The sequence below is a fragment of the Schistocerca gregaria genome, chromosome 1, assembly GCF_023897955.1.
Source record: "Schistocerca gregaria isolate iqSchGreg1 chromosome 1, iqSchGreg1.2, whole genome shotgun sequence".
Classification (NCBI taxonomy): Eukaryota; Metazoa; Arthropoda; class Insecta; order Orthoptera; family Acrididae; genus Schistocerca; species Schistocerca gregaria.
This window is the reverse complement of record NC_064920.1, coordinates 929,253,161-929,277,339: the sequence shown is the minus strand read 5'-3', so window position 1 is coordinate 929,277,339 and position 24,179 is coordinate 929,253,161. Positions and strand designations below refer to the sequence as shown.

General features: G+C 41.7%; 1 protein-coding gene across 1 annotated transcript in view; it reads right to left on the bottom strand.

Moving 5' to 3' along the window:
- Nucleotides 1-24,179, bottom strand: part of LOC126275253 (discoidin domain-containing receptor tyrosine kinase B-like) — a 185,909-nt gene that overhangs the window by 46,152 nt on the left and 115,578 nt on the right. The window contains exons 5-8 of the mRNA XM_049977181.1: nt 18,290-18,437; nt 7,302-7,472; nt 6,034-6,167; nt 1,744-1,951 (exon numbers count right to left, since the gene is read on the bottom strand). Of these exons, the coding sequence (XP_049833138.1) occupies nt 1,744-1,951; nt 6,034-6,167; nt 7,302-7,472; nt 18,290-18,437 (661 nt within the window). The remainder of the gene's footprint in view (nt 1-1,743; nt 1,952-6,033; nt 6,168-7,301; nt 7,473-18,289; nt 18,438-24,179) is intronic.

Genomic DNA, 24,179 nt, shown 5'->3' with positions numbered 1-24,179 from the left:
TTTGAACGTTTTGTTTATCACCAAGTTGACTCCCAAGCTACTTCACATTTCAGTCTGATATATTTTCAGTACAGGACACCATGACATTCACTTCATCTTCATCTTCTCTTCAGGTATTAGGCAGGAACTGCCTGTTACGGTACCCATCTATGTAGGCGACTTCTCCTGTCTCTTCTGCCTTGGCACTTATAATTTCTTGCCTTTAAGGGAAGTCTCTCACTCTTCATTCTTTGTGGATGTTCGTTCCATTCTCTTCTGTAATCTCGAATTTTATCATCCATTAAACAGCTGATAAACAGTTCGATCTTTAAATATAATACAGGAGTCTGATGATGAACAAATTTTCCAAATCGGTAATGTCAAGAAATAATAAAAATGTGGTAAAGACAAATGTCATTAGGTTAGTAGTTGCTAGCAGTTTTTATAACATCTTGAATAAATTTATGGACTTGGAAAAAGTGATTTGTGATTAAAAGGGAAAGAAACAAACTCATTGATGTGCTCCCTCCGTCATCTCTGCCCCCCCCTCCCCCCACCATCCTCCTCTGGATTGCAAACCAACCACGGTCTTCTTAGAAATTAGACCTGAAGGAAATAGAGAAATGAATTATTTCTTTAGTTAATGAGCCATTACTTTTTTAAAACTCCATGACAGCCGTATTTGCAGGAAAAATTACAGGATAAGGTTCCGCTTATTTATGCAAACCACAGAATCCGTATTGTAATCCTTTCCATGCCCAAACATGTTTCAGCGTATTTGTACCCTTAGTTAGTCCACATTTTACGGACATCTTAATTGTTGGTGGATTAGGCTTTGTAGAGCCCGACTGGTCAAAGAAGGCCCTACTCGTAATTAAGACGTTAATAAACTGTTGTGTACATAGCTCCGCGTAGTCAGCGCGTACACAACTTTCCCACTAGAGCGCGCCCCGCTAAGCACAACAGCGCAGGCGCAGCGCTCGTCTGTCTCCGCACTACGAGATGGCGCTGTCATTTCTGCTTCCGCCGATCCGCGTATTAATATGCCTCGCAGCCAATGAGATTGCTGCTAACGTAGAACCTTTTCTCCTCGCTTATCAAACTCGCGCAGTGATACCTGAACGCGCGAGGTATTATAACGAGTGTACAGACCTCCGATTAGTTAGTCTGCATTAGTCTGCATCTGTCTGTACCAGTTTGTAGTCAAGTTTCAGTCTGCGCCTAATAAGCTTATCATATTCCTGTACATAGCCATGAAGATAAGTGAATAGACACTTTGTCAAGTATCAGAGGTATGTGAGAATAAGATTAACGTACCAAGACCAAAGGAACTTCAGACTGTCAATTGTAAACAGCATCCAGAATCAAGTTAAGTTAATTTCTATGCTTTTTATTATTTTAATAAATGTGTGTGAAAATTAATCAAGTTTGGTTTGAAGTTGGTCACCGTCAATCTGCTACTCTAAGCGTGCCAGTGGCATTTCTATCGTCTGACCTAACGGCAGAAGATAAACACGCCACGATAAGACCACGAGACATATTGCTGACACTCGCCTACTTCATTAGAGCGACAAGTCAAATAATATGATGGTATGTGTACCGAAGGTCTTACACCACATAAGCCAAAAACCTACTGAAGGTGGCACAAATCTACCGAAACACTTATCTGGGTAAGCAAAGACATATAAGAAGAATTTTGTGGTCTGCGTCAACAGGTTGAACACAGTGCGATATTATGTACCTGTTTGCGGAGCCGGTGCTCACCTGAGTCGAAGGTGACCTCGCTGATTCTGATCCACTCGCTGGCGTGGAAGAGCAGCAGCTTGACGAAGCGTCCGATGCGGTGGTGAAGCTTGATGGAGACGTTGCGCGGGGTCTCGAAGATGTGGTCGGCCACGTAGACGAAGGAGATGGGCTCCCCCGGGAACTCCCTTCCGGTCACACTGAAGAGCAGGCGCGCCTCGGCGAACACCTGTGCGAGCGCCCCTCATCAGCTACGCTGCTCATTAACAACCCCGCTGCCTTACCTCTGGCCCGACGGCCCACGCCGGTGGACTGCTAACAATGCTGTCTTTGTTACCACGCCTCACAACTACAGGAAGTGCGCACCTCTTGCTTACTGCCTCATACTGGGCGTGCGCCTCACAGATATTGAGGATGTGCTACAACTAAAAGGAACGCTCCCACTTTTTGAAATATGTAAGGAATTTCTAACCTTTTGTCTAAGTACACCAGTAACGTAAATTCCAGACAGAAACTTGCTGGTACACGCTTCCAATGCCGAGGGATAGTGAAATACCTTAGGCATTTTAGAATCACAAGGGTAAAAGGAATATCAATAATCAGGATATGTTTCACGCCCAAAGGGAGGAGAGCAAGTAGTATCTACTGTTTGCTCTTGGTCACCGCGACCGCTACGGTCGCAGGTTCGGATCCTGCCTTGGACATGGATGTGTGTGAAGTGCATAAGTTGGTTAGGTTTAAGTAGTTTTAAGTTATAGGGGATTGATGATCTCAGAAGTTAAGTCACATAGTGTTCAGAGCCATTCGAACGATTTTTTTTATCTTGGTCGCCATCCTGTATTAAAGGGATTTTCAACGTGCAGTTAAATGGCCTAAAGCTACCGTCTCCAGGTGCGTGGAATCGTAAGTGAACGAAGAGCTGGTGACTAAATTTCGAGCAGTAAAATCAACAATTTTGCCCGTCAGATTTTTATCTCGGGGAGAGGAAAGGTATTACGTCACAAGCAGAACTTAGGAGACACCATATTATATGGAGTTAAACTCTGTATTTGGTGTTGCTTTTTATTATAGATTAGACTACTTATCATGACTATTAATTGTTTCAAAGCATCAGCACACTGAGGATCCATCAAAACGCGTCGTTTTGGGTACGAGTTGTTATAACAAGATGCCAGGTAACTGCATATGTGCTATTAAAGACTTTCTGTATTTGGTACTTTTAGTGCTATAACTGGTGTGCCATGAAAGTGTATCGTTTCAGTTTGTGAAAATTAAATATCCAATAACGACATTTGTTGACAGAGCTTCTACATAGTGTAAGCTAGATAGCATAGGTGAGAGAATAGTGAAGTGTTAAGAGAAATGTAACAGGATCGCGTCTAGCTATTTTCAAATTCCTTTTCACCTTTTGTGTACTAAAACATTGTGGATCGTTCTTATTACTTTACTATATTACAAAAAAAAAGTTCAAATGTATGTGAATTCTGAAGGGACCAAAGTGCTGAGGTCATCGGTCCCTAATCCTACAGGCTACTTAACCTAACTTAAACTAAATTACACCAAGGAAAACACACATACCCATGCCCGAGGGAGGACTCGAACCTCCGACGTTACTTTATTACAGATGCAACTTTTGTCACATAGGCGAACGACTGGTACAGAAAACTTAACGTGACTGTCAGTCTATCTCAGAAAATTAACACAGGTAACACAGTTTACATACTGGAATTTTGTGTAAAATATGTGTACATATCTTTTGGTTTTAGGGAATGCTTCATGTTTGTATCCTGCCAGTAAATACCTTTTTCAATGATGTTGAGCAGCTTCGAAAGAAAAACACCTATTCCAATCGAATGAAATTACGAATGAATCCCGTTGTTGAAGGCTTTGTGACGAAGTAGGTTACTTCAGAGGGATGGTAATCAATGCATCAAAAACATGGAGATCATACATTCGCAAACCGACATTAGATGCTGTACTTGGAGGGGAAGTGTTCTCAATTTAAAACTGAGATGAAACTTATTAAGTAATTGATAGTAGTATGTATCTCAGATAGTTGTACAACATTATGTAGTGACCCCTTACCTCAAGATTTTTCTGCATCCTTCTGAAACAATCGCTAAGAATTAATGGCATTATCTTAAGCAAGCCCATTTTCGTATAGAAACTGCGTGATTTGTGCACCGGTTGCTGCCGAGAACTGCCGCTAGAGAGCACTGCGTTCGCCAATCATGGTGAGGACATGATCCGTGAGATGGAGCAGGTCGTTTCAGAGCGTGCAGTAACGACGCCAATCGGATATTCGTAAGAGTCTCTCAATAAAGCTATTTATGACACAGTATGCTCAAGCATTAGACTGATGTAATCTATTGTCAAAATCCCATCGGATTCCAAGAAACTGTAACCACCATTTTGCGGTTTGACAACGTCTGCTTCAATATTTAGGCTTAATTGAGAGAACGAACGTGCATCCATTGTTTAAAGCGTTCCTAAGTTCCAGAGTTCATGTACTGCATCTATGTCTCATACCCAGTCATGATTCTTTTCAGAAATTTCTCGCTCTCTTCATAGTAGCGCTCAAGGAATCTCACGGTCGAATACATTTTTTCAGTTTTGTCAACATGGATTAGACATTCTGGTACTCACAGCGCAGAAGATTTGCGGTAACGTAACCTCCCCGTGCTTAAGTAAAACTGTCCTTTACACCTGACGCAAGTGTTCATCACTGTCCTTTACACCTGACGCCAGTGTTCAACACTGTCCTTTACACCTGACGCAAGTGTTCAGAATTTTTGAAAACTGAAGTGATGTCTCGCATGCCTTATTTGCGTCAGTTTGTTGCGTAAGTTGGCAGTCACATCTGGAAGTCTTCATCAGTCACTTGCATCATGCACATATATGCGACCAACCTTGAATATCCTGCAGCAGTCCCTCATAACTTCACTCATAAGCCCATATCCATATACAGGATACGATCGACGATGAATTTCGGCTGTATTGAGCCCTCCTGTCTACAGGAAGCGAATGGCAGAACGTATCTCACAACTGGTGGTACACACAGTCACTTGCTACTTGCACATTGACGAACGCGACAGTACGGACTCCTCCTCAAACAACACAAGTGCCGTGAAGCTACAGGTATTTGTGTTCAAAGGCCAATCGGTTAATTTGTGAATAATCGAATAGTCTTCGTATCTTTATTTTTAACGTTTAATAACAAGTACACTGATTTTTATACACTGAATTTGTTTATTTCAATTTAGTTTTCGGCTTATTGGGCCACCTTTAGGAAACAACCAACTATTGTCTGAAAGACACGCTAGTTCTCTGGTAAACAAACGTTTTAAGAAAAGATGTACTCCACTTGCATAGAGTGATGCGCATCAAAGTTGTTTCTTAACGTTAAAATTATAATATTAAGCACAATAAATAATTAAACTGCACAATATTAGTTACTAAATCGTTATAATGCTAAATTTTTACATTGACTGAGGAACTCGTATCTCATGAACGGTGTCTAACGTAGAGTCTTTTGCACATGCTATTTCTCTTGAAACTCAAAATGAAGCTCTTTGTAATAAGCTCACATGAATCACTTACCTTCAGGCAAAATTATTATCGTGAGAAACATACGGTATGATAGATTGGTTTCTTTCCCAGACTGTAGGCTGTTGCTAAAGTGACATGCTTATCGAACTGTTACATAGCTATCGAAGTGTTGTTTTCGTATGGTTCTACCTATGTACACTAAATACATTATGACGAAATTAAATCTGAAGAACAAGAGCTAGACATATCATCTAACGTGTTGCCTAATAGCACAGGTCTCTGGATCGACCGACAGTGGTTTGGTGATTTTTCTGACGTTTCGCCAGCACGAGTGGTTAGCATTATGTATGATCGACCCGTCATTGCTATTGAGTGACCGGTCGAACTGGCGACTGCGTGCTCATCCGAGAGCTTTTGATTTGTCTTTAACACTGTACTTCTTCCATTGTTATGTGCAACTGTTTTCTATCAGGAGAGTCAGGATTGTGTGGTGGTCAAGAAACCTTACGACCAAGGCTTCCAGCATTGGCGCGGCAAGCAGATAGGAGCTCTGGCAGCGGGCCTCGTTTCGCAGCTAGCGATGGAGGGTGAGTCCGACAACGCTAGCCGTTTGCGATGGCGAAACCTCTAAATGACCACCGCCAGTGGGTGCCGAATCGATCCCCAGTAAGCAACAATTTAACAGCTGCCCGTGGCAGCCTGAAAAATTTTACTAGTATCCTCTCATCAGGAGTGCTGTAAGTCTACATGCTATGTTCTTACCTCCGCGCTCCTGGTGAACTCGTTGTCGGTGAAGATGTGCACGCCTGTGAACTCGCGCACCTTGTCGAATTCGAAGATGATGTCGACTGGTTGGCCGGCGCGGGTGTCATTCCGCCACCCAACCCATCCGTAACCTGCAGCAGCAACAAAACCAAACTGTTTGCTATCTAACTGAAGCAGTAGAGCTTCGACCAACACCGCATAATAACAATTCATAGCAAAAGTACACTTGGAAGGTGCAAAACAAAAAGCCATATTTCAGTGCTCGGAATTCACCATTGACACCATTCGTGTCAACTTTCTAGAAACATTCAGAGGAGTGGCTGGTAGAGACCGAAGGGCTCACATTCGTCTGATACTCTTTCTGTGACGCTGTAGACAGACACTCGTGTTGTCTGAAGGTAGCAGCAGAAAATAAACTGCTACTGTTACATTTTCTCAGTACATTGTATTTTTCCGAAACTCAGAACCTGCGTGGCCTGGAGCTATGATTTGATCACTGAAGCAGTGAGTCCAGCGAATGCGTTCTCACTTGTTATAGAGCTAACTGCAATAAATGAACAAACATATAAATTGCTGGAACTATTCTTAGCGCTAGTGAAACGTAGCAGTTAGCGTCCCACCAGTTTGATGGCTCTATGGGACCCAATCGTCAACCAGTAGGTTCAGCAGGATATAGCATACCTGAAGAAACTTTTGGGTTCTCTTACTCGTTGTATTGAGGCCGTTATCAAAGCTAATGGCGGTTCACGCGGTAATAGGATGACTCCAAATTAACGCCTTCTTACGGCTTCACCTACTCACAACCATACTGTTACTTCTCAGCGTAAAGTAGAACTGGTTCCAACGCTATATCTCGTGTGATGACACTACGTATATACGATAGTTGGCTACGCCAGCTAACAACCAGATGTTATATTTCAGCCTAACTTACACCTCAATCTGCGCCGTAGATCAGTCTCTCACCAAAACGTTAAGAAATAATAGTATAGACGCAAATAAAAATTTGTCTGCATGGTGTTCTCTTCCTCAGACTTACTACGTCGCAAACAATTACGCCATTGTGTCATGTTTCGGTGAGGCCAGTTGATGTGGTTCATTTATCTTGGGATATCCCACGCATGTGGGTAACTTTTTGGCCAGTGTGCATAAGTACTTCACTAGATGCTTCACCCGAGTGAACGAATACCTCCGCCTGTTTCCTACCTACACCGCCAGCGCACACTTGGCTTGGTCGGGCTGGAATGCTACTGAGGCGCGCTACTCACCAGTGGCGAGGCTCTCCAGGTCTGCGCGTACGCTGCCGTCGGTGAGCAGCCCGAGGCCGCCGTGCAGCCTCCCCTGGCCCTCCCAGCGACCGTCGTACCACGCGTCCAGCAGCTCGCGCCCTCCAGGGCCCTCGCTGTCGCCCTGCGGCATCGAGTACCGCAGCACGCCGTCTGCAACAGTGGCCAAAAAACGCCCTGGTTAACACACTTATTCACGCGTACTTACTCCATTAACAACAGCAGTGTGTCCAGAAAAGAATGTCCTAGTGTCAATGGTATATTATAAAAGCTTAATCCACATTATTTACAACTTATCGTACGTCAAAATACCCTCAGACCTCAAGAAGAATATAATAATTCCAATCCCAAAGAAAGGTGTTGACAGATGTGAAAATTACCGAACAATCAGTATAATAAGCCACAGCTGCAAAGTACTAATGCGCGTTCTTTACAGACGAATGGAAAAACTAGTAGAAGCCGACCTCGGGGAAGATCAGTTTGGATTCCGTAGAAATACTGGAACACATGAGGCAATACTGACCTTACGACTTATTTTAGAAGAAAGATTACGGAAAGGCAAACCTACGTTTCTAGAATTTGTAGACTTAAAGAAAGCTTTTGACAATGTTGATTGAAATACTCTCTTCCAAATGCTAAAGGTGGCAGGGGTAAAATACAGGGAGCGGAAGGCTATTTACAATTTGTACAGAAACCAGATGGCAGTTATAACAGTCGATGGGCATTAAAGGGAAACAGCGGTTGGGAAGGGAGTAAGACAGGGTTGTAGCCTCTCCCCGATGTTATTCAATCTGTATATTGAGCAAGCAGTAAAGGAAACTAAACAAAAGTTTGGAGAAGGTATTAAAATCCATGGAGAAGAAATAAAAACTTTGAGGTTCACCGATGACATTGTAATTCTGTCAGAGACCGCAAATGACTTGGAAGAGAAGTTGAATGGAATGGATAGCGTCTTGAAAGGAGGATATAAGATGAACATCAACAAAAGCAAAACGAGGCTAATGGAATGTAGTCGAATTAAGTCGGGTGATGCTGAGGGAATTAGATTAGCAAATGAGACACTTAAAGTAGTAAAGGAGTTTTGCTATGGACGATAACTAGTTTGGACAAGAATAGAATAGAAGCTTTCGAAATGTGGTGCTAGAGAAGAATGCTGAAGATTAGATGGCTAGATCACATTACTAATGAGGAAGTATTGAATAGGATTGGGGAGAAGAGAAGTTTGAGCATAACTTGACAAGAAGTAGGGATCGATTGGTAGGACATGTTCTGAGGCATCAAGGGATCACCAATTTAGTATTGGAGGGCAGCGTGGAGGGTAAAAATCGTAGAGGGAGACCAAGAGATGAATACACTAAGCAGATTCAGAAGGATGTTGGTTGCAGTAGGTACTGGGAGATGAAGAAGCTTGCACAAGATAGAGTAACATGGAGAGCTGCATCAAACCAGTCTCAGGACTGAAGACCACAACAACAACAACAACAACAACAACAACAACATACGTCAAGACCAACTAAACTAGTTTTTCTTGCCAGTGTTCAATATGGGCACCTTCAGTTATTCGGCACACATCCAAACTACGAGTTGCGTTCGGTAAGTAATGCAACACTTTTTTTCTGCAAGCCTGTTGGTTTTATTTAAGATTCCAATGCACCATATTCTTTCCCACTCTTTTGACTACAAAATTTAATTTTTCGAGACAAATACCATTCAATGCGACGGCTTGACGGCATCTTATAGGCATGCCTGAATGCCCGCATCATACCACTCTACTGGTCGGAGCCAACGTCTTGCTGCGTCCACATACAGCTTATCGTGCAGTTCATCCTACATTGGGCCAGACGGAAGAAAGCTGGAATCTGCAAGATACAGAGTCTAAGTTGGGTGGAGAAGAAAAGACCAATGGACTTTTGTCAACTTCTCTCGGGTGCAGAGGCATGTGTGAGGTCAGTTGAGTGCAGATATGTTTGCCTGTGATCCGTCGACCACAGCGAATGAGAGTGTCCCCACATTCCTGGATTCACAACAGTGTGCGGCCGCCCAGTGAGCGGAAGATCGGACAGGTTTGCTTGATGATGACAGTTGCCTCGCCCAACGAATCACCATGCTTTTGTTCAGTGTCAGGTCTCCGTAGGCAATCTGAAATTACCTATGAATGTCTGAGATGCTCTGGTTTTCTGCAAAAGAATAATGACAGCTCGTTGCTTCAAACGCAAATCCATTACAGACGCCATTTTGAAAGCTACGTTCAAAAATGATCAAATGTGTGTGAAATCTTATGGGACTTAACTGCTAAAATCATCAGTCCCTGAGCTTACACACTACTTAACCTAAATTATCCTAGGGACAAACACACACCCCCATGCCCGAGGGAGGACTCGAACCTCCGCCGGGACCAGCCGCACAGTCCATGACTGCAGCGCCTAGACCGCTCGGCTAATCCCACGCTGCGAAAGCTACGTTTACAGTCGCCACTATCGGAACTTCAAGAAACTATACGCCTAAGAGCTGAGGCGGAAATGTTCCACAGTGTCCCACAAGAAATTTCGCATGTTGTTAGACCAAAATCAGCCGAGGAGAAATTTGTTTCATTACTTATTGAACGCCGCTCGTAAAAACACGTCTTTCCACACTTTGGTTAACAAATCCATAATAATAGAGCAGTAGCCTCTTAATTTCTGTGTCTCAGCTCTAACAAATCATTAGCTGGTGGCGGAATGTAGACATGATTTTTTATAAACCCCAAAGCAAAGAAATTGCATGGCATGACGTCAGGTGAACGTGGAGGCCTGTGGAAAAAACCGTCACGGCAGGTCCACCATTCAGGTACTTCGAAATTCAACTACCTATCTATAAACCGTACCGTTTGTGGCGCTATCAGCTAGGTTGGACTAACAGGTCAAAGTCAAAGGTTGGCTATACTTTCTGGATGCCTTGTCGTTCTCTCTCTTTTTGCATGAGTGTTTATCTGTAGGTGGTCAGTCAGTCGGTGTACGGAAAGACGATGAAAGGCTCATTCTGGAAGAAATTTTTGGGAATATATAAAGGTACGTTTACATTGCATCCTCGCGGTCGCACGTCCCGCTGGAGCAGTGGCAGACAGTAAAACAGCAAATTCCATTAGTATAATTTATATGGAGAATGAACCGTTAATATGCATTAAACGTCCAGTATCATTTCGTTTCCTATTTTCGCACTACGAGCCTAATCTTTCATTTATTTGTAGCGGCTGTTTATTTTAGTAGGCGCTACTTTCTTACTACTTACCGCCGAAAGTACCTTTTTTAATGCAGGTATTTCATTTCTGAAATGATACGCATTCTTGCTCTTTTTGGACCGGCCAGACCTTTTGACTAGAATGGGCAGTTTCCTGCGATCTGTTTTCCTTGCTGAGCGTCTAATAAGTTTATTTAAACTTTCTATAGTGATGGAACACGGGAACTCAGTCGCATGACAAGAAGAAAGTAGGAATAATTTTTTTTAAGACTGACGAAAAAAGCTACAATTTCTTTTTATTGTATCACGATCGACTTTGGGGCCGAGGATGGGGCTGACAGCCTCGAAATCGATTGTGCGTCAATAAAAAGAAGTTGAAGATTATTTTTCCAGCATATGAGCATAGTACTAAAACTTTTCCTACTTGCAACATACCTATGCTCGTCACCAATGTTTCAAACCATAGAGGTCGTTGCGTTTCCATAATACGGAAATTTTGGGCCTGTCTTGATCCAAAGCATTTATCTGTTATTCCTAAAGTAAGCAGTTAGACTTCATCTATTCAGAAAATATCAAATGATTGCTGTTACACTGCATCACTTTTAGACGTTGCTCTTCTACATCTACATCTACATCTACATGACTACTCTGCAATTCACATTTAAGTGCTTGGCAGAGGGTTCATCGAACCACAATCATACTATCTCTCTTCTATTCCACTCCCGAACAGCGAGCGGGAAAAACGAACACCTAAGTCTTTCTGTTCGATCTCTGATTTCTCTTATTTTATTTTGATGATCATTCCTACCTATGTAGGTTGGGCTCAACAAAATATTTTCGCATTCGGAAGAGAAAGTTGGTGACTGAAATTTCGTAAAAATGTCTCGCCGCGACGAAAAACGTCTATGCTGTAATTACTTATATCCCAACTCGTGTATCATATCTGCCACACTCTCTCCCCTATAACGTGATAATACAAAACGAGCTGCCCTTTTTTGCACCCTTTCGATGTCCTCCGTCAATCCCACCTGGTAAGGGTCCCACATCGCGCAGCAATATTCTAACAGAGGACGAACGAGTGTAGTGTAAGCTGTCTCTTTAGTGGACTTGTTGCTCTTACTGATAAACGTAAATATGGTCCGCAGTAGGCTGTAAATAGATTTTTATTTAATGGTGCAATTAGCTAATTTCTTGCTAATTTCGACTACGCCTCATTGTCAAGCACATTTGCAACATCTGTATTTCATGTCATTTTCAAATCACTCTTAATTAGAAGTAAAAAGTAGCCATATTCCGTCATTTTTCCATATTGCTCTGATTAGTTACATGCTGAAGCTTGACAATGATACTTTTTTTTATTTCCTTAACTGTCAAGATATTAATAACATACCGTCTTGCCACGTATAGCATGTCACCTACAGTTTGAGTGTCTGTTGTAGGAAAAATTCACTTTTAACATCAAATAGCTTTTATACTACGAAATGGCAAAGTACGACAGTTTTGTGTTGGTTAGGCGAGCTTTGAGAGAGCATATATGTGACTCTCTCGTGTCGGTTTCGATTTAATACATGTATATTCATGTGTACACAACATATTCACTTGCATCACTCTCTAACGAGCAACATATCACGCATGCAAAGTGCACTAGCACACAGATGCTTAGTAATTCCTGAATTCCTCAGTGTAGGAGACCAGAAATCCATAATAATTTCTCGTTTCTACGTCTTAGTTAAGCCAAAGAATCATCCAGAGAATGGTTTTTCATGGAGACTTACAGTTAAAGCAAGTTGTCAATTGTGCATTGTGTGTCGACGCTTAACTGTGCGATGTAGTTAGTTTAACCTCCTTACATCATCTGCACTTGTGGTTTATAACTTCCTTCTCAGTAATTACTAATCAAATAACTATTTCTTCTAAAGACAAGTGGTGGATTCTACGTAATCTCACTCATACAGTCAAAATAAAAAGACGGGGAATGTATACGGAGTTTACACGTACAGTATAAAATGTAATGCAAATAGAAGTAGGAGATAAGGAAGTTAAGGTCATGTTCGATAAGTTGAAGTCAAACTATTTCATAGATAACATTTGGTTTTTATGAACAATTTCTGGTTAAGTTGTACCTTACTGAAAAGCCAAATACGCCTGTATTATTCAAATCCGTTGGCTTAGACTCTTGCTTCAGTCCTACTCCCGTGGTGTGGAACCGTTTTTAAGCCCCCGGCAAGACCGGTCTGTCCCTTTTCACGTCTCTTCTCCCCCTCTTGGTAACTCGATCCAATACGACAAACATCTGTATCCTAAGGCATATGACACATATTAGTCATCCAGACCGCCTCATCCCCTAGTGTGGCTTCCTGCTGACAGATATCGATGCTTACAGAAATAAACGCCTGGAAAAAGTTATGGAACTTAAAAGTACACCGTGGAATATGAATAATTCGAAATAGACGTTCTTTTAATAGTGATCATATTATTTACGTGTAAACAATGAGACAGGGTGCCAGAGTGAAAATAACTGCCGAGGCAGCACTTGAGCCATGAACCGTACATATCCTTCAAAACAGCAGTAACGTGTCAAGCAGTCACGGCCAAGTGTGCCGCTAATAACAGGAATAAAAATGAGGTTTCAAGTTATTATTTACGAGACAGTTATATCTGTCTAGCCCAAACAACTGTCTGCAGTATTTTGTCTGCCAACGCTTACGGTATTTAATATGTTGCCCGAAATAAGTTCTGTTTTGTCTTTCACGGGGGAACGAAAGAAGAAAACGCTCAACTGTCAAGCTGTTGGCGTGAGGTGAGGGTCAGCGGAAGCGAGCAGCTGCATTCCTACAAAGTACAATGGAGGGCGCCGGAAGACGCTTCCATAAACAGGAAGGCGCTGGCAACCACTCTGCACAGTGGTGGAATAACCGCTCCGTGCTGAATTCTATGTCGGCTACAACGACTGTACGAAGACTTGATACTATTATTCCTAAAGTAAAGGCCATCGAACTTGGCAACAATTTATCAGAATCTAACAAATGGGTTCACTGCAGGTGAAATCCAGCAGTAAAACTTCCACTGAAGGGTCCGAGTAGTATGAATAAGTAACTATAGCCATAAGTGTTAACATCTACTCAAACTATTACTTCAGTTAACTACAAGTGATTCCGCTCGAATCCTTTACTCTACATTACAGAAATCAGAACAGTTTTTCATGTTACACTGCAACCCGTTTATCTTACGATAGACGCTCCAAAAACCTGGCACTTTTTTAATCGTATCTGAACATTTTCAGCCTTGTACATAATTTAGTAAGACGCCTAAGTACCTTATGCTATTCCTCTACTGCAAGCAATCCCACTTAGCAGACGCAATATGAAACACAACTATAAACAAGTGTAGTAGTGCAAATATCAATCATCGAAAACCTTCCATCTTTTTAATTCTCGTCTACTCCGATATGCCCTACATCTCCGCTCTCTCAAAATATTAATATTCGTTGCAGATCCTTAAACATTAGAAATTCTGCCTCGCTTTCTGTATCAACTTGCTCTCTCACTCACAAATCCTTGAAGACCATTCCAGTTGCCCTCTCTTCTTCCTTCTCACGCACATTGAGCTTTTGCCACCAATAACACCATTCCTCCCATTTCCTCTAAATTTATAATCCCGGTACGGTGTCATGCTAAATGGTTCAAACGGCTCTGGGCACTATGGGACTTAACTGCTGAGGTCATCAGTCACCTAGAACTTTAGAACTACTTAAACCTAACTAACCTAAGGACATCACACACATCCATGCCCGAGGCAGAATTCGAACCTGCGACCGTAGCGGTCGCGCGGCTCCAGAATGTAGCGCCTAGAACCGCTCGGCCACTCCGGCCGGCGGTGTCATGCTCAGCACAGTACCTACAAACTCAACCGAAAAATATTTTTAGTCAGTCACAACTGTGCAATCTTGTTAATGTCGACTCGCTATAGCGACGGCCTAATGCAGCAACTGTATACAAGCTGCCACAAGTTACATTATGACTGAATACACATACTTGTAATCTAGTCACGAAACGTCTGTCACTACCATATCCTACTTCATTTAGCTGCTTCCTTCCATACGCTCTATCACTTTTCATAATCGTATCATTGACAATAGAGCAGTGAGCAACAACACTATAAAAAATAAACTATCAACCTTAATTTCCGACAACAGTTCATATAAAATGAGATATTATTAATGTTAATCACTGCATGTTTATACTTGTTGGCATACATCTACAATTTTATTCAGAAAAACTAAATTTAATAACCTTTATCTGAGGAAGAACAGTAATTTTAGCTGCTGATAGCCTACCTGTATGCTTGGAAATTAATTTAAAAAAGTGCAATCAAAAATATCAAGAAACTAGTACTGATTCCGTACGGAATCTCATACAGGCTTTTTAATGCATATTTCACTATCGCGTGACTCTTTCCGAGCAAGTAATTGCTGGTGATTACAAAAACAGTACATCCCACTGATCTGTAAGACCGGGAACAAAAAGCCATAACCTTGGAACCCAAGTTTCTTATAACGTTGTCAACCATCTAACAGAAGATATAAGGACGTAATTGTGGGAACGGCAATCCACTTGTGCTAGTAAATGCTATGAAAGAAATCAGTTAACCCATTTCCTTCCTTACAAAATTTCAAATATTCATTTTCGATGAAAATCCTAGCAAGAGTTCTTGAGCTTTGTAAAAATTTATCCTGAAGGGGGCCGCGTTGGAAATATTGGTTTCCTGGCCGGTGTAAGATCATTAATAGAACTTAAAGTGTTTTAGTGTATACTTCTCAATTGTTTGTTGCTGTTGCTGAAACTGGAAATTAAAAGACAAATAATTAATCATTCAATCAAGACCATGCTTCGAAACAGAAACATCCGTCTATGTAGGTACTCACACATACGGAACACATAGAGAAAAGTGGGCGTACACCTAAGGAATCGTAGACACGAATTGATGTAAATACTGATAATTACCTTTCAAAATGTTCAAATGTGTGTGCTTTTCTAAGGGACCAAACTGCGGAGGCCAACGATACCTAAACTTACACACTATTGGAACTAACTTATGCTATGAATAACACACACAACCACGCCCGAGGGATGACTCGAACCCCCGGTGGAAGGAGGCCACGCAGTCAGTGACACTCCGCGCGGCATATACTTATCTTTACCACAGTATTCATCACTGATAAGATATTCTACAGTTGCAGAACGTTTTATTTCCTTAAAGGAAAGCACAACCAGGTTTCGGCACATGTGTGCCTTCTACGGGTGCATATGAGATTTGAGTCCATAAAAGTTGAATGATAGAAATAAAATTAGGTTAAAATAGTGCATCCCTGGTACGTGTCATAACACAGGAGACCGTCTCAGTTCCTAAGCAGCCCCAACGTTTCTAGCACAGAGGGAGACAGATCCACACTTAAGGGGGTGCCAATTGTGGAACCACATGGGTGGTCTTTCAAACACAGGTCTGAATACAACTCATCAAGTCCGTGCCAAGCACACACCAAAGTTGAAATACCGGGTGGAGACAGGTTGTGCTGCCGTATCCAAAAGCTTAGCACGGCTTGGTAGGTGTGAATGTAGCACTGTGTTTGAAAGACGGCCTATCTAAGTTTATGCGGATCCATATGTGGCATGACCTTATACCCGGACTCCTGTCCTGCTCTGCGAGAGCCTTTCCAGCAAGCCAGGAATAATAAGGGTCTCCTGTTTTATGCCTTGTACCAGGACGAACTAATTTAACCTAATTATATCTCTGTCATTTGTATTTTATGGACTCATATATTACATGCTCCTGAAGGTGACTCATTGATCCCGAAACTGGGTTGTGATGATGATTTTTAGTTTGTGGGGCTCTCAGGTGCGCGGTAATCAGCGCCCATACAAAGTCCTAATTTTTACACAGTCCAAATTTTTACCCAATCAAATCTAGCCACTGCAACGAATGATGATAATGATGATGATGAAATAAGGAGAACAACACAAACACCCAGTCCCCGGGCAGAGAAAATCCCCAACCCGACCGAGAAGAGAACCCGGAACCCCGTGATCCAGAGGCACAAACACACGCCACTAGACCACGAGCTGCGGACCAAACTGGGTTATGCTGTCCTTTTAGGCAATAAAAAAAATTACAGCTGTAGAGGATGTTATCATTGATGATGAATATTAATAGTTATGGATGTCCCGTCAAGAGAAACATATGGTTCAAAAATGGTTCAAATCGCTCTGAGCACTATGAGACTTAACATCTGAGGTCATCAGTGCCCTAGGAATTAGAACTACTTAAACCTAACTAACCTAAGGACATCACACACATCCATGCAGGATTCGAACCTGCGACCGTAGCGGTCACGCGGTTCTAGACTGTAGCGCCTAGAACCGCTCGGCCACCCCGACCGGCTCCACATCACTTTTAACTGCAGTTATATTTTCTACCGCCTTTTCGCACGTCAGGTATTACCTGCTATGTTTACTCGAAAAGACAAGAGTACCATACGGCAGTCGGATTTTTTTGTATTTATCTTACGTGGAGTTCAGAACTAAAATATACTTCCAGAATGAGATTTTCACTCTGCAGCGGAGTGTGCGCTGATATGAAACTTCCTGGCAGATTAAAACTGTGTGCCCGACCGAGAATCGAACTCGAGACCTTTGCCTTTCGCGGGCAAGTGCTCTACCAACTAAGCACTTGCCCGCGAAAGGCAAAGGTCCCGAGTTCGAGTCTCGGTCGGGCACACTGTTTTAATCTGCCAGGAAGTAAAATATACTTCTTACAATGCAGTTCGATGCAACTCTGAAAAATTCTCTAGAAAATCGAATTCGACTCTTTTGGAGTCGTTTAATAGGCTAATACAAAGTAGACGTTCCTCGACAAGCAATGCGGCTCTGTGGTGGAGTGCATCCCCGCTGATTTGAGGCCTTCATTTAGAATCTTGGTGGAATCGAATTTTGAAACAAAGGTGCCTGATCTATGAGTAATTACCTGAAGCATAAAATAACTATAAAATCTTGTTTAACTGTCTTCTATACAGGGAGAGCAAGTAAGAATTTTTCTTTCAAATGAAAATTAGTTTTTGTGAGCAATATATAATAATTAACAAGAAGGCGAACATTTTTCGTAATATGACTATTAGATGTGTTAATTAGCACATAACTTATGAATTTTATATTTAAATGACTTAGGTAATCGAACTGAATGGGAAAAACGGGAAAAAATATGTAAACGAGACTCTTTCCAGCGATTACCAATCTTGTGCGTCTTATAAGTTCTATACTTCACGGAAGTCCTCGTGGAACAAGCTCCTTTATTTTAAAATATGATTACAGTTGTAATCGTACCCATATCTCCCAAGTAGCGAGAGGGCGCTCTACCACACAGCCACATTGCTTGTCGAAAAATGTCTGCCTTGTTTTAGCATATTAATCATGATCGGAAAACTTCAAAGTCGATTTTCTCGATAATTTGTTAGAGTTGCATCGAACTGCTTTAGGAGAATTTAGAATATCAGTACAATAATTTTTTAAAAAAATCAGGAATCCGTTTGCCATGTGATCCTCTCACGAGACCGACGTTTAGTTGTACTAAGTGCTGCAGCACCGTTCAAGGTCAACTGGCCAATGATAACACCTTGATGGCATTGCTAATGAGTAAACAACCCTCTGAAAGTGAAGTAGTGGTGGCTTCACGCTAAGATAGCTGATCACTACGAGACTGACCTGTGTAGCGGCAGCCGTAGAGCTCGACGCGCATGCAGGCAGTCCTGGGGTAGTGGCTGAAGGGCAGGAAGCGCACGCGCGAGGCGAACACGGCCGGCTCCAGGTCCACCCGCGACTCGGTGTACGTGTTCGTGTTGCCTGGGAGCACCTGTGGAATCAATACACAGTAAGGACTTGGTTAGCGTCTTGTGACAGTTCCTTCATCAGCAGTCTGTGGAGCATAAAACACACGGCGACAGGAATATGAACAGTATGTATCAGCTCAGCCTATCAGTAGTGGAAAGTTAAAATATAATTGTGTACTTTTTGGTACTTTTTAATAATCAGAAACGAAATGAAGATCCAAATTTGGACGCTTCCTCTACTCATTGCAGCCGGATTCTTTGTACAAGGAAGTAACTACCCACGATACGGAAATGCTTATCACATTTCTCCGCCTAGAACGATGCAGAGTTTGTTTAGAGCAAGTAATCTCCTAATTATATTGGTTACATCTTATTCGGCTTTATTGCAGTAGTGGTCTACATTTTTAGTGTCTCTTTAAAATTGCTTCTTGTCTTTTTTCTCTTGCGTGCTGTTAGTGGCACCAAAGTTAGAGCCCGGCCACTCACGGATGGAAATGACATGAGGGTAACAAGCAAAAGGATAAATGCTTAACCACTTTTTAAAATGTTCGTTTACAAAGGAAAACCCGGGAGTATTGTCTCAGTTTAAGTCTCGTACCTCTGAAAAGATGGGTGAAATGGGTATTTTTCTCAATGGCGTGGAGAAACAGCTGAAATGATGGAAACAGAACAAAGCTCCAGGGCTCAATGGAATCCCTGTCGGGTACTATGTCGAATGTGGCTGAGTCAGCGACGCTCTCAATTATAATCTATCGTAGATCCTTCCTTGTGCCGAATAGCTGAAACGTAACACAGGTGACACCCGTCGACAGGAAGGGTAGCAGAAGTAATCCACGAAACTACTATCCAACACCTTTGACATCCATTTGTTGCCAAATATTAGAACACTTTGTGAGACCCAACGTGAAGAGGTATCTTGAACTGAATGACCTCCTCAATTCCAAGCAGGATGGAATCCAAAAGTAAAGATCAGGTCACACATTTCTCACATGACACACTGAAAGCAATGTATCAAGGCAATCAGGTAGATACAGAAGTCCCCCGTATCCAACAAAGCTTTTGACTCAGAACCTCACCTACACTTATTATCAAAAGTAGGATCGTATAGGGCATAAAGCAAAAATTATGTCTAGGTTGAGGATTTTTTGGTATGGAGAACATTTTATCTTAAATGAAAAGTCATCGACAGCTGTAGAAGAAACTTCACGTTTGCCGCAGAAAAGTGTGCTAGGGTCCTAGCTATTCATACTGTATGTTAATGACACTGCTGGCTATATTAATACTAACCTCAGACTTTTTACAGACGATGCGATCATCTATAATGAAGTACCGTCTAAAAGAAGCTGCATAAGTATTCAGTTAGAGCTCGTTAAGATTTCAAAGTGGTACAAATGTTGGCAACTTGCTTTAAATGTTCAGAAATGTAAAACAGCGCACCTCACAAATTGAAAATATAAATGACTCACAGTTGTGATACGTCAACTGATTCATATACCTGTGTGTAACACTTTCAAGAGATATGAAACGGGAAGATCACATAGGCTCAGTTGCAGGGAAACTAGGTGGCAGACTGCGATTCGCTGGCAAAATACTAGGGAATGGAATCCGTCTACAGTAGAACTGCATACAAAACACTTCTACGCCCCGTTCTGAAAAACTGAGGAACCTGTACCAGATAGAACTAACAGGGTATATTAAACGGATACAAAGGAGGACGGCACGTAAGGTCACAGGTTTTTTCGATCTATGGGAGATGTGTTTCGAAGATGCTGAAAGAATGGAACTATTTAACATTTAGACGCAAACCATCCCGTTAAAAATCTCTTAGAACTTTCTAGAACCAGCTTTAAATGGCCAAAATAGGACTATATTACAAACCCCAAATATATTGCTCCGATAGGGATCCGGAAGACAAGATTAGACTAATTAGAGGAATTAAAAAGGCATTTAAGCCATTATTATTAACGTGTACATACGTGCATAAAATCGAAAACAGCCCTAAGAATTGGTACAATGGTACATCACGTCTGCCATGCAGTTCACGGTGGTTTGCAGAAGATCCACGTAAAAATGATACTTATGTGTCAGTGATTTGTAGAAATTATTTTCAACCTAGTTGTAGAGGCGTCCGGCATGGGGAGACTTTGGGAGGTAGTTGTTAAACGTAAGTACAGCGTGTTTCATAAGTTGCGTCTGTCATATTTCTACTATTTCGAAGGAAAGGTTTTACTGGGCTGAATTGTCCTCAACGAAAAAATACAGGGTTTTTACGGAGTTTCATTTTTCTTGCCTTAGAAATGATTTAGCCTTCCTGTTACTACCATAAATTATTACATTTATTCTGTTATGACCTGTTTCATTTCTTTGAAACCCTTCAGGGAGCTGAGCTATGCTGAAATCATTGACATTAATGTCAGCTGTGGACTCAACATGAAAAAAATCTATTACGTAGGCTTATAGTTTAGGATGGAGTCTGAACTACGACTGAACCTGACATCCACTTAGACATGTTTTGCCGTTCTTACTCCATGGTCTTCTTCTACAGCTTTTATCTCCAACGTTTCACTCCGTCATCAGTTTAACGGGTCTTTGACGCGTCAGGATGTAATCCATAAACAGTACCCTAACTTAGTCAAGAGAAGAAATGTATTCGCAACTGCGAATATTGTAAGACTTCAGTCGTACAATTTGTTAGCGACATACGAAAAAGAAATGGTATTTAGGTCAAGTTGTGCCGTAATAACTTTTCTTCCAGATTCCATTCCGTATCCGTTCATTGGTTATCTGATCACTCACCTAATCTTCAACACTCCTCTGCGACACTACATTTAATAAATTCTTCTTCTCCCCTTGATTGTACTGTTTATCTTCATGTTCCATTTCCGTCTTATTCAGTACTGCAGAAGAACGCCTTCACAAAAGACTTCCTAGAATTTAAAATTATTTCGATATAAATATACTTCTTTTATTCAGGGAAACCTTACTTCTGCCAAAGAACTCTGTATATCCTCTTTACCACTACTGTCGACAGCTATTTCGCTGTCAATACGGCAAAACAACTGGTATCCTTGATTTACACAAATTAACACCGTAGGAGAATTGTGTAACTAAGGTGGGACTTTGGAGATAAGAGAACCACTTGTATAGATATCAAGAGCTCAGATGGAAACCCAGTTCTAAGCAAAGAAGGGAAGGCAGAAAGGTGGAAGGAGTAAATAGAGAGTCTATACAAGGGCAATGTACTTGAGGAAAATATTATGGAAATGGAAGAGGATGTAGATGAAGATGAAATGGGAGATACGATACTGCGTGAAGAGTTTGACAGAGCACTGAAACACCTGAGTCGAAGCAAGGCCCCCGGAGTAGACAACATTCCATTGGAACTACTGACGGCCTTGGGAGAGCCAGTCCTGACAAAACTCTACCATCTGGTGAGCAAGATGTATGAGACAGGCGAAATACCCTCAGACTTCAAGAAGAATATAATAATTCCAATCCCAAAGAAAGCACGTGTTGACAGATGTGAAAGTTACTGAACTATCAGTTTAATAAGTCACAGCTGCAAAATACTAACGCGAATTCTTTACAGACGAATGGAAAAACTAGTAGAAGCCGACCTCTGGGAAGATTAGTTTGGATTCCGTAGGAATATTGGAACACGAGAGGCAATACTAACCCTACGACTTATCTCAGAAGCTAGATTAAGGTTAGGCAAAACCTACGTTTCTAGCAGTTGTAGACTTAGAGAAAGCTTTTGACAATGTTGATTGGAATACTCTCTTTCAAATTCTGAAGGTAGCAGGGGTAAAATACAGGGAGCGAAAGGCTATTTACAATTTGTACAGAAACCAGATGGCAGTTATAAGAGTCGAGGGTCATGAAAGGGAAGCAGTGGTTGGGAAGGGAGTAAGACAGGGTTGCAGTCTCTCCCCGATGTTATTCAATCTGTATATTGAGCAAGCAGTGAAGGAAACAAAAGAAAAATTCGGAGTAGGTATTACAATCCATGGAGAAGAAATAAAAATATTGAGGTTCGCCGATGACATCGTAATTCTGTCAGAGACAGCAAAGGACTTGGAAGAGCAGTTGAACGGAATGGATAGTGTCTTGAAAGGAGGATATAAGATGAACATCAACAGAAGCAAAACGAGGATAATGGAATGTAGTCGAATTAAGTCGGGTGATGTTGAGGGAATTAGGTTAGGAAATGAGACAATTAAAGTAGTAAAGGAGTTTTGCTATTTGGGGAGCAAAATAACTGATGATGGTCGAAGTAGAGAGGATATGAAATGTAGACTGGCAATGGCAAGGAAAGCGTTTCTGAAGAAGAGAAATTTGTTAACATCGAGTATAGATTTAAGTCTCAGGAAGTCGTTTCTGAAAGTATTTGTATGGAGTGTAGCCATTTATGGAAGTGAAACATGGACGATAACTAGTTTGGACAAGAAAAGAATAGAAGCTTTTGAAATGTGGTGCTACAGAAGAATGCTGAAGATTAGATGATTAGATCACATAACTAATGAGGAAGTATTGAATAGGATTGGGGAGAAGAGAAGTTTGTGGCACAACTTGACCAGAAGAAGGGATCGGTTGGTAGGACATGTTCTGAGGCATCAAGGGATCACCAATTTAGTATTGGAGGGCAGAGTGGAGGGTAAAAATCGTAGAGGGAGACCAAGAGATGAATACAATAAGCAGATTCAGAAGGATGTAGGTTGCAGTAGGTACTGGGAGATGAAGAACCTTCCACAAGATAGAGTAGCATGGAGAGCTGCATCAAACCAGTCTCAGGACTGAAGACCATAACAACAACAAGGTGGGACTTGTTTACCACCCTTTATTCACTTTCTACACTGGGAGAAACCGCCTAAAAAAAAAACATGCAGCGCTGGCCGGCACGCAGAACCTCGTCGTTAATCCTCCTGGAAAATTCAATCCGGGGTCGTGCCACGCCTTTACACGCAAGGCTAATCAGACGAGATAAGTGAGAGAAAAAATCCTCAAACAGACTAAGATTGAATCCGAAATCTTCGATATTGTTGTCTCACACCAGCGTAGCATCGAGCCTCATAAATAATACAGCACTTGTTAAACACATTAACCGTTACCCTAATGTAAAACTGCTAAGAATAGTTTTAGTACACAAGCTTTCAAAAGAGTGTATTCCCTATCGCATACTCTCCGTTTCTTTGTTTTCTTTATTAACCAAATAAAATATGAATATGGCGATTTCAGTTCCGACACGAACGGAGTATGTTATTCGTCTAACGATTATGGAAATACCAGTTCTGTACTTTCCTTAAATAATATACGATAAATGGCAAGAAGTATGGGTTTCGAGATCAAGAATGAGATCCCCCCGGCCCCAGTGAATACAAATGTCGTCCTATATTAACTGTGCCTCCGTCTTCATCCTTTTATGTAGACTGAAGCTCAATTTGGATGGTTTTTCTCTCTACACAGTCTAGGAAATACATCCTTGAACACTGTTTTGCCACTATCAATAAAAGCTGAGTTGTAGAACAGTCGTTTACATTAGAATGATCCTTGCGGGCTTTCATTCCGCCTGTACCTCGTCTCTTACCTTCCAAACGTCACAGAAGCACTCCTGCGTACCTTGCGTAACTAACACTCCTGGAAGATAGGATACTGCGGAGACATGCCTTAGTCACAGCCTGGGGGATGTTTACAGAGTGAAGTTTTCACGTTGCAGCGGAGTGTCCGCTGATATGAAACTTGGGTAGCTCAGATGGTAGAGAGCTCTT